Genomic DNA, 12,161 nt, shown 5'->3' on the forward strand with positions numbered 1-12,161 from the left:
CTGCGCGGCGGGTGGGGGTGGGGGGGTGGGGGGGCGCGTTGTGGAGTGATCTCATGCTTTGGAGTGAGCTGGAGCGAGAGTGAAAGCTCTGGACAGCGGCGGTAATGGAAGAAAAACATGAAATATTGAGTGAAGCAAAGTGTAATCCATGCACAGTTGTGGAACCTATAATAACTGTGACCTATTGCTACAGCTGTGGGCGCAGTGATCACCATCCACATATGTCTCAGGTGTGTGTGCGCATGTGTGTGGAAGCTGCTCCTATATAAGATTAAAAATTAAAAATGTATGTTTGTGGGCATGTGTGTGTTGAATCTTCTTTATTGTGCCTCAGGTGTGTGTGTGTGTGTCTGTGTGTGTGTGTGTGTGTGTGTGTGTGTGTGTGTGTGTGTGTGTGTGTGTGTGTGTGTGTGTGGTGGAGCAAGACGCAGATGCACTTTAAACCTTAAACCCATGGAGCATATTGCTTTTTGGCTTTGCAAACAAAGAGAGCGGGGCAGTGATGACAATGGAGGGGGGGGGGGGGGGGGGGGGGGGGGGTCCCTATATTCATATATATATATATAACACTCAGGCCTTATATGATAATGATTGATATTTCAGCCAACTACTCCCCCAAAAATTCAAATTCTACCCAGTACACTGCCAGCAGATGATGGGATGAGATGAGATGGGACAGGGTGGTCTCATGCAGCAGTTGTTTTTCCTCTTCTCTCCAGTCTCAGTATGAGTCCTGAGTCTATTCTTGGTTCTCTGTGTAGGTGTTGAAGTGCTGAATCAGACTCAGCATGATGGAGGAGGAGGAGGACAGATGTGCTGCTGACAGTCCGCGAAAGAAACTACCCCGAGCCGTCAGTCAACAACCCACCGCACACTGACCACGCTCACTCCTTCTGGCTCACACTCAAAAAGTTAATCCCTTTTTCATGTATGTCAAAAAAAAAAAAAGACCAGGAGGCCTTTAGCCGTGTATAACCCAATGCTTTTTCACATTTGATATCCTGTGGACTTAACTAATCCACACAGCTGTTTTGTGTCAAGGATATTCAGTGATGTTATATTATAAACTATTTGAGCTTATTTTTTATTTTCTATTCTCTTAACTCTTAAATAACTCTTTTTAACTGTATTTAAATGTCTGTTTCTTTTAAAATTTTTCTCGATGCCTTTTATGTTTTATGTAAAGCACTTTGAATTGCCTCGTTGTTGAAATGTGCCATACAAATAAACTTGCCTTGCCTTGCCTATGAGGACATCTAGTGATGAATACTCGGTAATGTTTTGTGGATTGAGCAGCTACTGCAGCATGCAGCACTCACTGTTATGAGTTTCCTAAGACACAAGCATTCATCTGTATTATTTTTGATGACAGCATGCAGATGTATCATTTCAAGAATATACAAAACCTAACAAAACTCAGCTAGCAGTCTTTTTTAAAAAAAAAGTAACTAACAAAAGGCTGGTCAGACAAGAAAGTACATGTGTTTGTTTATGGAATGTAGAGTAGTAGAGCATGCATGGTATGGGTTGCAAGGTCTTATCTGCATTCCTCAAACCTGTATTGTTTAAAACAACAACCGACATGTGGACTCATGTTTTTCCTGTGAGCATTGAATATGTTTTGTTGTGTCATACACAGCAAAAAAAAAGACAACACTACTGGGACACTTGATGTTCTACTGACACGGCGTACATGATGTCCATCAATCACAGTTAATGTCATGAAATTACATTAGCTGCCAGCTATGATTAGAATAATATGATATAATGATAATGATACGTCTAAAATGATTGGCCTGTGTCTGAATTCAGTCCCATGTCGGTGGTTCATGCAGTAGTGAGCCTGAAGAACAAATGACACTAACAGTGTTTTTCATACCTCAAACTGACCTGATAAGTGATAAAGGTAGAAAATTCAAGTTAGTCGCCTCAACAGAGGGCAGACTTTTTGCTGCCTTTCATTTAGGCTCATTGGCTCTGAGGCCCTGCAATTTTGTGGATGCTGATTCACTGGCACAGCTTACTGAGACACTGAAGTTGCATGTGGCCATCATTAATTTTAATAGTTGCACCTGTGCTTAACCTGAAGAAGGCCTATAACTTCCCTGTAATCACTGACGCTATCAGATAAAACACTGGTCACATACAGTATAGAGAAAATCCTGTCCTTCTGTTAAGTGGATTGTGTTGAAGAAAGTCACTCGAGTCCTTGTTCAAAGTTTGCTGAAGTGGTGGTGATTTATTAGTAGAGCAGGTCTGAGACAGTAGACTGACCCAGAGGACAGAGGGATAGTTATACAGTGGGCTCAGGGATGGTGATCAGACTGTATGAAAATACAGTTGTGGGTAAAAGAATTGTGATCAAAAGGGGGCTCCCAGATAACTGAAATCAAGGGCAGAAATCAAATCAGCAGGGGTCACAAGCCAGAAAAGAAACACAGATGGCATATTATTGATCAAGGGGTTGTTCCCAGATGTCACTAGATTATCAAGTTTCTACCCAAATGTGCATTCCTTCCTCAATTGTTAGACCCAGCAGTTCAAATCTGCAATATCCTGCAATATCTGATGATAATTAACTCTACTAGATAAGAAAACTCCTCTTAAGCATTTATTCAAACAATTATAAATCTACCTCAGGTTCAACAAGAAACCAGAGAGGAGGAGGAGGTGACATATGTGCTCCAAAAACAATATTTCTTGCAATAGCTTTTATGTCATTGAAGAAATATTTATCTGGAAGAGAAATCATTGTTTCTCCTTGGCAGAGAAGCTGTAGCTACTTCAGATCAACTGGTTCTCAACATTTTTGTCTTATGACTCTTGAAAATTCTCAGAAAGTCTGGGTTGAGTTTTTGCATCTTAACTTTTCAGAATGTGTCATTTGAATCAATGCTCAAAACCGTAAGAGATCAAATCCCCATATATCCCTCCTCATTAATTCTCATTGGTAACCTAGGTAACGTACGTATATAACACTAGCAGTTAAGTTTGTCTGCGGTTTACAGCGCGTGTTAGATGATGGAGCTGATTAATGGATTAATGGAGGATTTATAGCTGTGGAGCACTGTGCTACATTAGTAAATGCAACCCGGGATGTTCCCTTGATATTTAGCACATAGCTATTAAAAACTATCGAGTAAATCAGCGTCTAATGACAGGCTGTCAGTAGGACCGTCTGTGCGTCACCACGCCCTCGCTGTGTTACGTCAGCCTTTACGCACGCGGATATATAAGTCTGAAACTTGAGTGTGCTTACTGTGTGTTACAGCTGTCGACATCGTAGGGCAACACTGCATCCTTAAGGTAAACGCTTATGTGTCAGTGGGTGCTGAGACGTTCACATGTTTGCTGTTAAAGTTGTAAACCTGACATTATAATGGCGCCGCTGGGATCCTCATTTGACCTTTCGTTTTGAGTGCGTCCTTGCTCTGCGCTGTTCATTTTACAGCCTCAGATTTCTCCTCTATGACATATTTATGAATCATAAGTTTAATAGAGTTTAAGATGTTGAGAAGCACCAGCATTGTGTGTCTTCATATGCACGAAAACGGCAGCCTGTTATGTTATTATTTCCCTGAAAAAGAATTCTTCCCCTTTCTTGCCTGTAACGGAAATGTCAAATGTGTTTTCTAAATCAAAGTAGTTATTCTTTTCACAGTTAGTCAAAAGCTAAAATGATAAAACGATGTAATAACTTTTTATTTAGAGCAATCTAAACTAACTAGAATGAGATATTTTTTTCCTCTTACAGGTTTTTCAAGATGGTTGTGCTTTCCAAAGAATATGGATATGTGGTCTTAACTGGTTTTGCCAGCATGCTGATGATTGGACACCTGGCCGTTAAAGTTGGCAAAGCCCGCAAGACGTACAATGTGCAGGTGAGCTGGATTGTTGGTGCTCAGTTAGCAGATTATCGGAGATCAAACACCTCCATCTCCACTTTGTTAACATGCTTTCATGCCTGGGCATGGAGCCTTTTTTTTGGCTTTTGTAAAACGCTTTAAATGTCTTTGCTGTTGAAAAGTGCTCGCCTATACAAATGAAGTGTCTTTGCCTTGCAGTATCCTCAGATGTACAGTGACGACCCAGAAAATGGAAACATTTTCAACTGCATCCAGCGTGGACACCAAAACACGTAAGCATGAGCTGAATTAAAACTCACCCTGTTCATACTGATGGATTGCACTAAGCTTTCATGATTCAAAGTACCATAACAATGGAAAAGGAGGTTTAAGTTAACATGCTGTTATCACCTCTCACTAGGCTGGAGGTCTACCCTGCCTTCCTTTTCTGTCTGGCTGTTGGTGGTTTACATTGTCCTGTAAGCTCAATTTTGCACTGTCATGCTCTACTCTGCTGTTGCACCATAATAATACTTCCAAATTATGCTGTGGAATACATGTTTTAATGCAGTTATTGCACACAATGAGGGAAATGTGACCATCCCATGTAGAAATTCTGGGGAGAAATCTGTAGTTTGCATGTTAAATCCTGATATGTCTGAGTGTGTTGCCTTTGCTTATCTTTGTGTGTGTGTGTGTGTGTGTGTGTGTGTGTGTGTGCTGTCACAGCGTCTCACCAGTGGACTTGGAGCTGTATGGATCATAAGCAGAGAGGTTTATGCGCATGGGTATGCTACAGGAGGTAAGATGATGTTGAACAGCTCTTTTTTTTCTGCTCTTTCATTATAAACGGATGTAGCATTTTAAGGCGCTATTATCATAATTCCCAATCAGATCCTAAAAAAAGAGTGAGGGGAGCATTTGGGAACGTCGCTTTGGTTGGGATGATGCTGACCACCGCCCATTTTGGCTGTCACCTGTTGGGCTGGACGACACCACGGATGGGACTCCTCAGTCACAAGCAATGTTGCCAGTGAGGAAGAGGAGGAGGAGGACTCAATCATTATTCTAATCATAGCCACTCAATATAAACCATATCTTGCAGAATGTGTGCTAATCTCTTGACCAATTTAACATTTGAAGTCAGGTGAAATTCATGTCGTCAGGTGACCTGACCAGTTCTGCACCCTGATTTTGAAGTTATAAATGAATAGACCACATGACTACTCATATCATGTAGTTTTCACATAAACAAATGAAGATGCTTTGAAAGGACATTTTTGGAGGGAAATTAGCCTATGTTTGATGGACTTTTGACAGAAATTACTCTACATTTTGCATTTCCTAAGCTGTTAAAGTCTAATATTGCACAACCATGAATAAGTGGAAATGGTTAGTCAGAAATACTGCTGTTGTAGGCTAAAACCCTCCATAATGACCTTTTTTTATTCTTATATTAGAAATCCTTTCCAAGTCATTTAAAAATATGATTCATGTACTGACAATAAAGGTGTTGGTTCTAAAAAAGAGGACTTTGACTGATCATACTAATTTTATTAAATGTGGGTTGTAAATAATCTCTTGTTTTATTATCATTGGGAGTTGAATGAATGTACGGCCTTGTTAACATTGGGGTGTGTGTGTGTGTGTATGAAAGGAGTGGCTTTCTTTAAACTGTGTAATTGTTCAAAGTCCACATTTCTTGTCTGGACAGATGAATTTTCTACTTCTGTTGGGCGCAAACAAACAGCACTTAATCATATTTGACAGAAGAAACTGCCCCTTCATACAGGTAACAATGACTCAGCATGATGCTAAAGAACTCACCCACATACTGTAGCAGCAATGAACCAGCATCCCACCCTGCCAGTAATATAGTGGTTTCTGTTTTATTATCAAACAGGAAATTCTTCTATCAATAAGTTCTTATAGTCCACAATTCAATGGCATATTATCATACATCACTGTTGGCACTTAACAGCAGGGTAACTCAGAAATGACAGCAGGTAAAAACTGATGCAACAGCTCAGTTCTAGCACATTTGCATGATACTCCAGCTAATACAGATATACAGCTAACAATAACTTGTGAACTCCCCGATGCTGCTTCTCATTACCTAAACTTAAAGCATTAGAAAGACACAACCTGTGCAGAAACACATACATCCTTTATAAATACGAATTTTACAACACATTTAACAATAAAAGTGTGTTTTATCCTTACAGTTTACTCACATTAAAGTGTTTGTTTCGTGTAGCAGGGTCTCTTTTCAGTGTGCACGGCTGAATTACACATCAACAACAGGTTAACCAAATTCAAGTTTTTTTATACCAGCATTTGACATGATTAACACTTATAAGTACACATTAAAGGCTGAAACATTATATATCTCCCATGTATCAATTTGAAAAAATCTGACTTGAAAAACTCTGACTTGAATTTGTACAATTGAATGAGTGGCCTCCAAGGGAACCGGCATGCCAATTTTTCCAAAAATATGGCTTCTGAATTTTTAAAATCTCCTGATTTTTGTGTTGATTTTCTGTAAGACCCTTAGATGTCATTTTTAAGACAACCTGTGCAACCTGGCAGTTTGGTTTCAAAGTGCACTTCTTTAATATTTGGTCAGCTAAGGGATCCTAAATGATATTACTTATAGTAATAGTTTTGGGGCAACTTTCCAATGTGTCCTGAAGCACTTAATTTCCTCACTCTGTCTGTGTCTCACCATCGTATTCCTGAGGTTGTCTCTTAATTACAGTGGAGGACTTCATGCAACCTTGATCCACATTACCTCAGATGTCCCCTAGGGGGCATTGCGGCCATTCATGCCACATTAAAGTGCTGTGCATACTTAAGGAGTCAGTCAGGGGTGCAGAGGTACTATTTACTCGCCTCAGGAAAGAAAGCACACAAAAAGGTTCCCACCAGACTGAAGATCTCCGGAAGTTTAAAGGGAATGTGGAAAAAAGTTATGCAGAAATCTCCCATTTACGAATCCTTCTCATGGAACCACAGATAAATTTTTTATCACTGACCCAAATCTCTCAGTGACAGGGGAAAACTCATCCGCAGAGATGCAGCTGCATCCAGGCAGAGGCTTTACTCATATCCTTGCTGGTCGTCCTTTGGTGTCTGCTTTGCTTCTGTTCTCTGAGTAGTGGAAGTGACAGAACACTTCCATCAGTAGGTGTATCTGGAGAGTGGCGTGTCCTCCATCAAATCATCCTGGAGAAGATGGATACAACAAGATGAGTCTGCCAAGTGCATATATTAAGCTCAGTATAATATACAGTAACTTTAAAACACTAACCAAGCTCAGAAAAACATGTCAGAATACTATATTCCAAAAAACAGAACATTAGGTCTACCAAAAAATGGTAAATTGTTAAGTGCAAAGGTAAAAAAATGGATCAAGGTGAATTATGTGCTTGGTTTTACACAGAGCTCCTACGTTCACAGGGTTCCAGAGGCTCCATAGATATACTATAGTAGCCTATAGTATATAGATATATAGAGAATCAGGAGTTGTGAGACTAAACATATGAACTGGCCATTGATTTCTTTTTTATTTTTATATTTGTGTATATTCTCATTATCTCTCCTTGTAATGTATGTACTAATACATTTGATATTTGATATAGTGTAATATGTGTAATTAGCTGGGCCGCTGACCTTTGAGAATGATTTAACATTGAGAGAAGAATGGAGAAGTTGTGCCCCAATGAGTTATACGTCATGTTTGGTAATCTAAAAAAAGACTTTCAAACCACCAGTCGAAGGGGAACTCAAAAATTTAGTGTTGCACTTGGAAAAAAAGTTGGACAACTTGCTCAGACAGATAAAAAAAGAAGGGTATAAATTGATGCTGCCAAAATATGATGAATTAAAATCTTTTCTGTAGGTCAAGCTCCAAAAAAGTTCCAAAAACACTGGATCCTACATTTCCAATAATGACACAGGATAGCATCTTTCATCAGACCCTCGCTTTCTGGTAAATGGCCACGTTTCAAATTCCACAAGGTCAGTTTGTAACCCAGCCTTTCTGTCAAGACATTTAAGTCAAAAGCCCAAGCCAAGATAACCCTGATGACATCATCAAGGTTATTTTCTCAGACTTTATAAAGCTCCCTTGAGAGTCACTGATGACATTATACCACTGTTTTTCCAGGCTGAATAGTTCTCCTCATAACAAGTAAACTGACCTTAATGGTAAAAAAAAACTGACCCTTTAATCACTGAAACAAAATCAAGGAGGGTATTTTTAACAACTTTACTATCCTGTAATGCATAAAGAAGTGTATCTTACCATGGGTAGATCCTGCAGTCGGTGGAACTCCGGGTGGTTGGTCCGCTGGCGGAACTTGAGGAAGAGGACGACAAAGACGATTGCAGTGGTGACAATAAAGACTGACAGCAGACCAGCGAGCAGGGGGTCTAGAGGGGAGCTTGAGCGGTAGCGGGGTCCCTTCAATTCTACATGACACGGAAACAGACACAAAAGAAGGGAAAGAAGCTGTTATAAATCTGAACACAACATAATTTAATTTAAGAGTGACTACTGTTTAAAACCATACTCCCTCACCTGCCCGTCCCCTTACCTTCATCTCCAACATTAAGCTCAGATGGGACCTCCTGGTGTGTCGGTCCAACAGGGCCCGGGCCTGGAGCTGAGGTCAGAGGGCGTCCTGTGGTTGATGTTGTCTGTGCGGTGGCTGTTGTCAGTGCTTCAGAATGTGGCTGTGTGGAGGCGTGGGCTGTGGAGTTTGGATCCTGGGTTGGCTGAGATGAAAAGGCGGTGAGGGGGTTTGTGGTCAGGGAGGCTCTGCCTTCAGTGGTTGAAACGTGCTGTTGAGGGGTGGTGCTCTGTACGGTCGGTGTGGATGAAAGGCTGTTTGGAGCAGCTGAAAGTGGGGATGTGAGGGCAGTGCTGTGTCAATTCAAAACAATACAGAGAATTTTTCAAAGGAAGTGAACCATACACACAGCAGCCAGAGGTAACTGTACACCACCCTGCTCATGAAAATGGATTACTCACACAGACATTAAAGCTTCTTTCCAAAAATGATTTTGTCTTCTTCTGTCCTGCAGTAGCCACAATGGCAATAACCTGTTTTCATGCATCAGATCAACCAGCATGGTGGTGGATATCACACTTTGTTTACTGCTGCAGTGAGTCACTGTTCCAGTTTTGCAATGGCAGCTTCAGACTTCCACACAAACCATCTTGAACATCATTTTGGTTTTGGCACTGGAGAGTCAGCTTAATTCACATAACTTAACATTAAAGGAATGACTTGTTGTTTGATCAAACATTGGAATGACTTGACTTGACTAGACATACTTGTAAGGGGCAGTCTTGGGTGGTGTTTTATTATAATGCATGTAGGACTGCATTTTACTTCATTAGGAGCAAAAACACCTTAAAAAATAATACAATCCAAATCAACAACATAAATTACAGTCTCAAAAACTGCCATATTCAGATGAACCAACACCACTCTGACACACTAGAGCTGCAACAATTAGTCTATTAATCAATTAGTCAATTCTCAAATGTAAATATTTTCTGTTTTCTGACTTGTTTATGATAGTTAGGGCTCTGGGAACTTTTGATGGGCATTTTCCACAATTTTCTGACTTTACAGGCCAAGCAATGAATTGATTAATCAAGAAAATCATCAGCAGTTAAATTGATCGTGAAAATAATTGTGAATAGCAACACCAGTTACAACAGTTAAAAATAAGTTTCACAAAGCTAGTATTTTTTACAGGACTGTTTTCTTGCTCCACACTGCTTCATTGTTTTGATTAAAGTTTTTATTTTCTCTATAAATCAATTAAATATACAGCACCAGTCAAAAGTCTGAACACACTTTCCCAATCAAGAAAATGGGAAGTTGTGTCGAAACTTTTCACTGGTGCTATACGTTCAGATAGTAACACTTCCTTTCACTGCCTTTTCCCACTTTCAACATGGGTACAGTCTCACCTTACTTTAAACATGTGTGGCTGTTTACATCAAGTTTGACAGCTCATGGTGACAGCTGTGCAGGGGGGGTTGGGAAACATCGTAAATGTGCATGGTGTAATTACCAGTCAGACTACACCTCTGCAGTTCGTGTGCAGGATAGAATGAAAGAGACAGGCAGTCATTGGATGCTCCTGAGGACAAAACGGCCAAATGAAAATGGCAAAGTATTGTCTATGAGCTGACAGGCAGTTTAGCGACAACATCCTAATATCCTAGTGATGACAGCAGCTTGAGAGGGGGCAGGAGAGTGCAATCTGGATATTGTTTGTTATTTCCGAGCAGCTCAAAGAGGCAACACAGCATCAGCTGATGAGGTTATATTTATCTGATCTATAAAAGGAAATCTCTTAAAACAGGTTACGACACACATTCTCAATCTCAGACCAATCACGTGGAGGTCAGGGGGGAGACTACGCTCCTGCTGGCACTGGAGCTGATTCTGAGGAAAGCGTCTGTGTTTGCAAACAGGCGGCTTTCAGTGTGTGGGATGTTTATTTTAAGACTCTGGACAAAGTAAATAGACTGGACTGGAAAATTATAGATGCTCAGTTATAGAAATATGGAGTAAATGTTGGGCTTAATTTATTTTCCAGTTATTAGTTTGGTCTCAAAGAGATGCATAACAGGGCATGCCGGTTTGTCTTGATTACCTGATGGAGAGGTGGTACCAGGCTGAGCAGTCATGACAACTGTTACATTCACGTGTTGAGATGGAGCCGCTGCAGAGCTCGGGGCCAATGTGTGCATTGTGTGCGTTGTGTACATCGTGTGCGTCGTGTGCACTGCATTTGTCGCAGTTTCTGAATGGATTGTCCCTTCGATCTTGGTAATGGTTGTGGTTTCAGCTGAGGTTTCATCCCTGGCTGCAGGATTATGTGTCTGCTGTGGGACCTCGTTCCCAGGATTCTCTGTCAGGTCAGGAGATGCTGTGAAGTCAGCATGACTTGGGAAGGCAGCCAGGGTGAGGACAGGAGGCAAAGCACTGCTCTGACCTGTAAAATACATTTATTTTATTATTATAAAGCATATTATCTTCAAGAATAGTGTAGGGCTGCAGCTAATGATTATGGATGTTTTCAATTTATCTGCTGATTATTTTCTCAGTTAATCTATGAAGCACTGTGTCTGTAAAATGTCAGAAAATTACCTCTCACAATTTCCCAGAGCAGAATTGAAATGGCTTGTTTTGTCTGACCAAAGATATTAAATTAACTATCATAAAGGAGAAGAACATCAGAAAATTGTCACACTGGAAAAGCTGAAACCAAATAATTTGTGATATTTCTGTGTGGAAAATTACTCATTTCCAACAATTAATTTTTTTGTCAGTTCTCAAATAAAATAATAATCACCAGAAACATATTGCAATTTCAATTTATAACTATGGGGGCTGATTGCACTTTTGAGGGTTATTCATTTTGCATTCAGTGTCCTGCATTAAATGAAGTTAATCATGAAAATGAGTCTAAATGAAGCATTCATGTGGCTAAAAAGTTCTAATAAATAAATAGGAGGCTGGTGGACACAAATATAATAAAATGAGTGAAGGAGTGACACATAGAGAAAGAAATGCTCACCTCGATCAACACTTTGATAAGAAAAGCAGAATTATCTTCGAACATTCTGAACAGATGCTCAGTGGACTGTATTAAGTTGCTAAAAGGACTAAACATAATTGAATTTTGATAAAATGAACCAAATACCCTGCATGAACTTTCACTATATCAATAGACCTTCGAGAGCATCATGTGCTGAATCAATAACGAGTCCAATTCACGTCAGCAGGATGTCAAGTCTATCCACATCAAACCCAACCCACCCCCCCTACCCCCCACCCCTCCACACACACACACACCATACCTCTTGTCTGCGATGAGCCGGTAAGGACCACCAACACGCAAAACACCAAATTAATTTCAAATTTCATCTCACTCGTGGCTTTCCCCTGGAGATCACAAGAAAACTGGACTGAGTGGGCTCTCCACAGCAGCTCTGTTCTTTCGTTCTGAGGTTGTTTCCGTTACGTGATTTGACAGGGCACATCATCAGCGCTAAAAATATCCTGAGGGAGTCGGGCAGAAGAGAAGTAGGGGTGGGGCAGCATGTCTGGCTGCAAGCAGGCGGCGGTGGGAGCAGCAGAGACACACGCGTCTTTATTCCGAAGAGCAAAGAAATGTCACAGATCCCACTGCAAATTCATCTTTCACTTCCAGCTTCGTGTTTTTCTTCCTTCACAGTAACTCATCTCTGCATCTGTTCCTCTGAAAAGCATCAGTTCGCAC

The 12,161-nt window shown here is 40.6% G+C and overlaps 2 protein-coding genes across 2 annotated transcripts; one reads left to right on the plus strand and one right to left on the minus strand.

Annotated features, from left to right (window-relative positions):
• Positions 1–3,200: 3,200 nt before the first annotated feature.
• On the plus strand, positions 3,201–5,374 carry mgst3a (microsomal glutathione S-transferase 3a). Its single transcript, XM_042429026.1, has 6 exons — positions 3,201–3,306; positions 3,755–3,881; positions 4,065–4,138; positions 4,267–4,324; positions 4,575–4,647; positions 4,740–5,374. Exons 2-6 carry the CDS (start codon positions 3,765–3,767, stop codon positions 4,880–4,882), a joined length of 465 nt encoding a protein of 154 aa, XP_042284960.1. The 5' UTR covers positions 3,201–3,306; positions 3,755–3,764; the 3' UTR covers positions 4,883–5,374.
• Positions 5,375–5,720: 346 nt separating this feature from the next.
• On the minus strand, positions 5,721–11,818 carry LOC121908793 (mucin-5AC-like). The gene is made up of 5 exons (XM_042429078.1): positions 11,740–11,818; positions 10,530–10,871; positions 8,447–8,749; positions 8,155–8,321; positions 5,721–7,073 (listed from the first exon to the last, which is right to left on the minus strand). The coding sequence occupies exons 1-5, from the start codon at positions 11,804–11,806 to the stop codon at positions 7,029–7,031; spliced, it is 924 nt and encodes a 307-aa protein (XP_042285012.1). The 5' UTR covers positions 11,807–11,818; the 3' UTR covers positions 5,721–7,028.
• Positions 11,819–12,161: the final 343 nt, after the last annotated feature.

This window comes from Thunnus maccoyii, chromosome 12 (genome assembly GCF_910596095.1).
Source record: "Thunnus maccoyii chromosome 12, fThuMac1.1, whole genome shotgun sequence".
In the NCBI taxonomy this organism is placed as follows: Eukaryota; Metazoa; Chordata; class Actinopteri; order Scombriformes; family Scombridae; genus Thunnus; species Thunnus maccoyii.

Bases quoted from the DNA above. Each gene is read 5' to 3' on its own strand.
- mgst3a (XM_042429026.1), top strand. From the start codon at position 3,765: ATGGTTGTGCTTTCCAAAGAATATGGATATGTGGTCTTAACTGGTTTT. The intron at 4,139-4,266 runs GTAAGCATGAGC...ACCTCTCACTAG, and splicing joins CAGCGTGGACACCAAAACAC to GCTGGAGGTCTACCCTGCCT. The intron at 4,325-4,574 runs GTAAGCTCAATT...GTGCTGTCACAG, and splicing joins TTGGTGGTTTACATTGTCCT to CGTCTCACCAGTGGACTTGG.
- LOC121908793 (XM_042429078.1), bottom strand. From the start codon at position 11,806: ATGAAATTTGAAATTAATTTGGTGTTTTGCGTGTTGGTGGTCCTTACC. The intron at 8,750-10,529 runs GTAATCAAGACA...CCCCACTTTCAG, and splicing joins TGGTACCACCTCTCCATCAG to CTGCTCCAAACAGCCTTTCA. The intron at 8,322-8,446 runs GTAAGGGGACGG...CGTGTCATGTAG, and splicing joins GCTTAATGTTGGAGATGAAG to AATTGAAGGGACCCCGCTAC.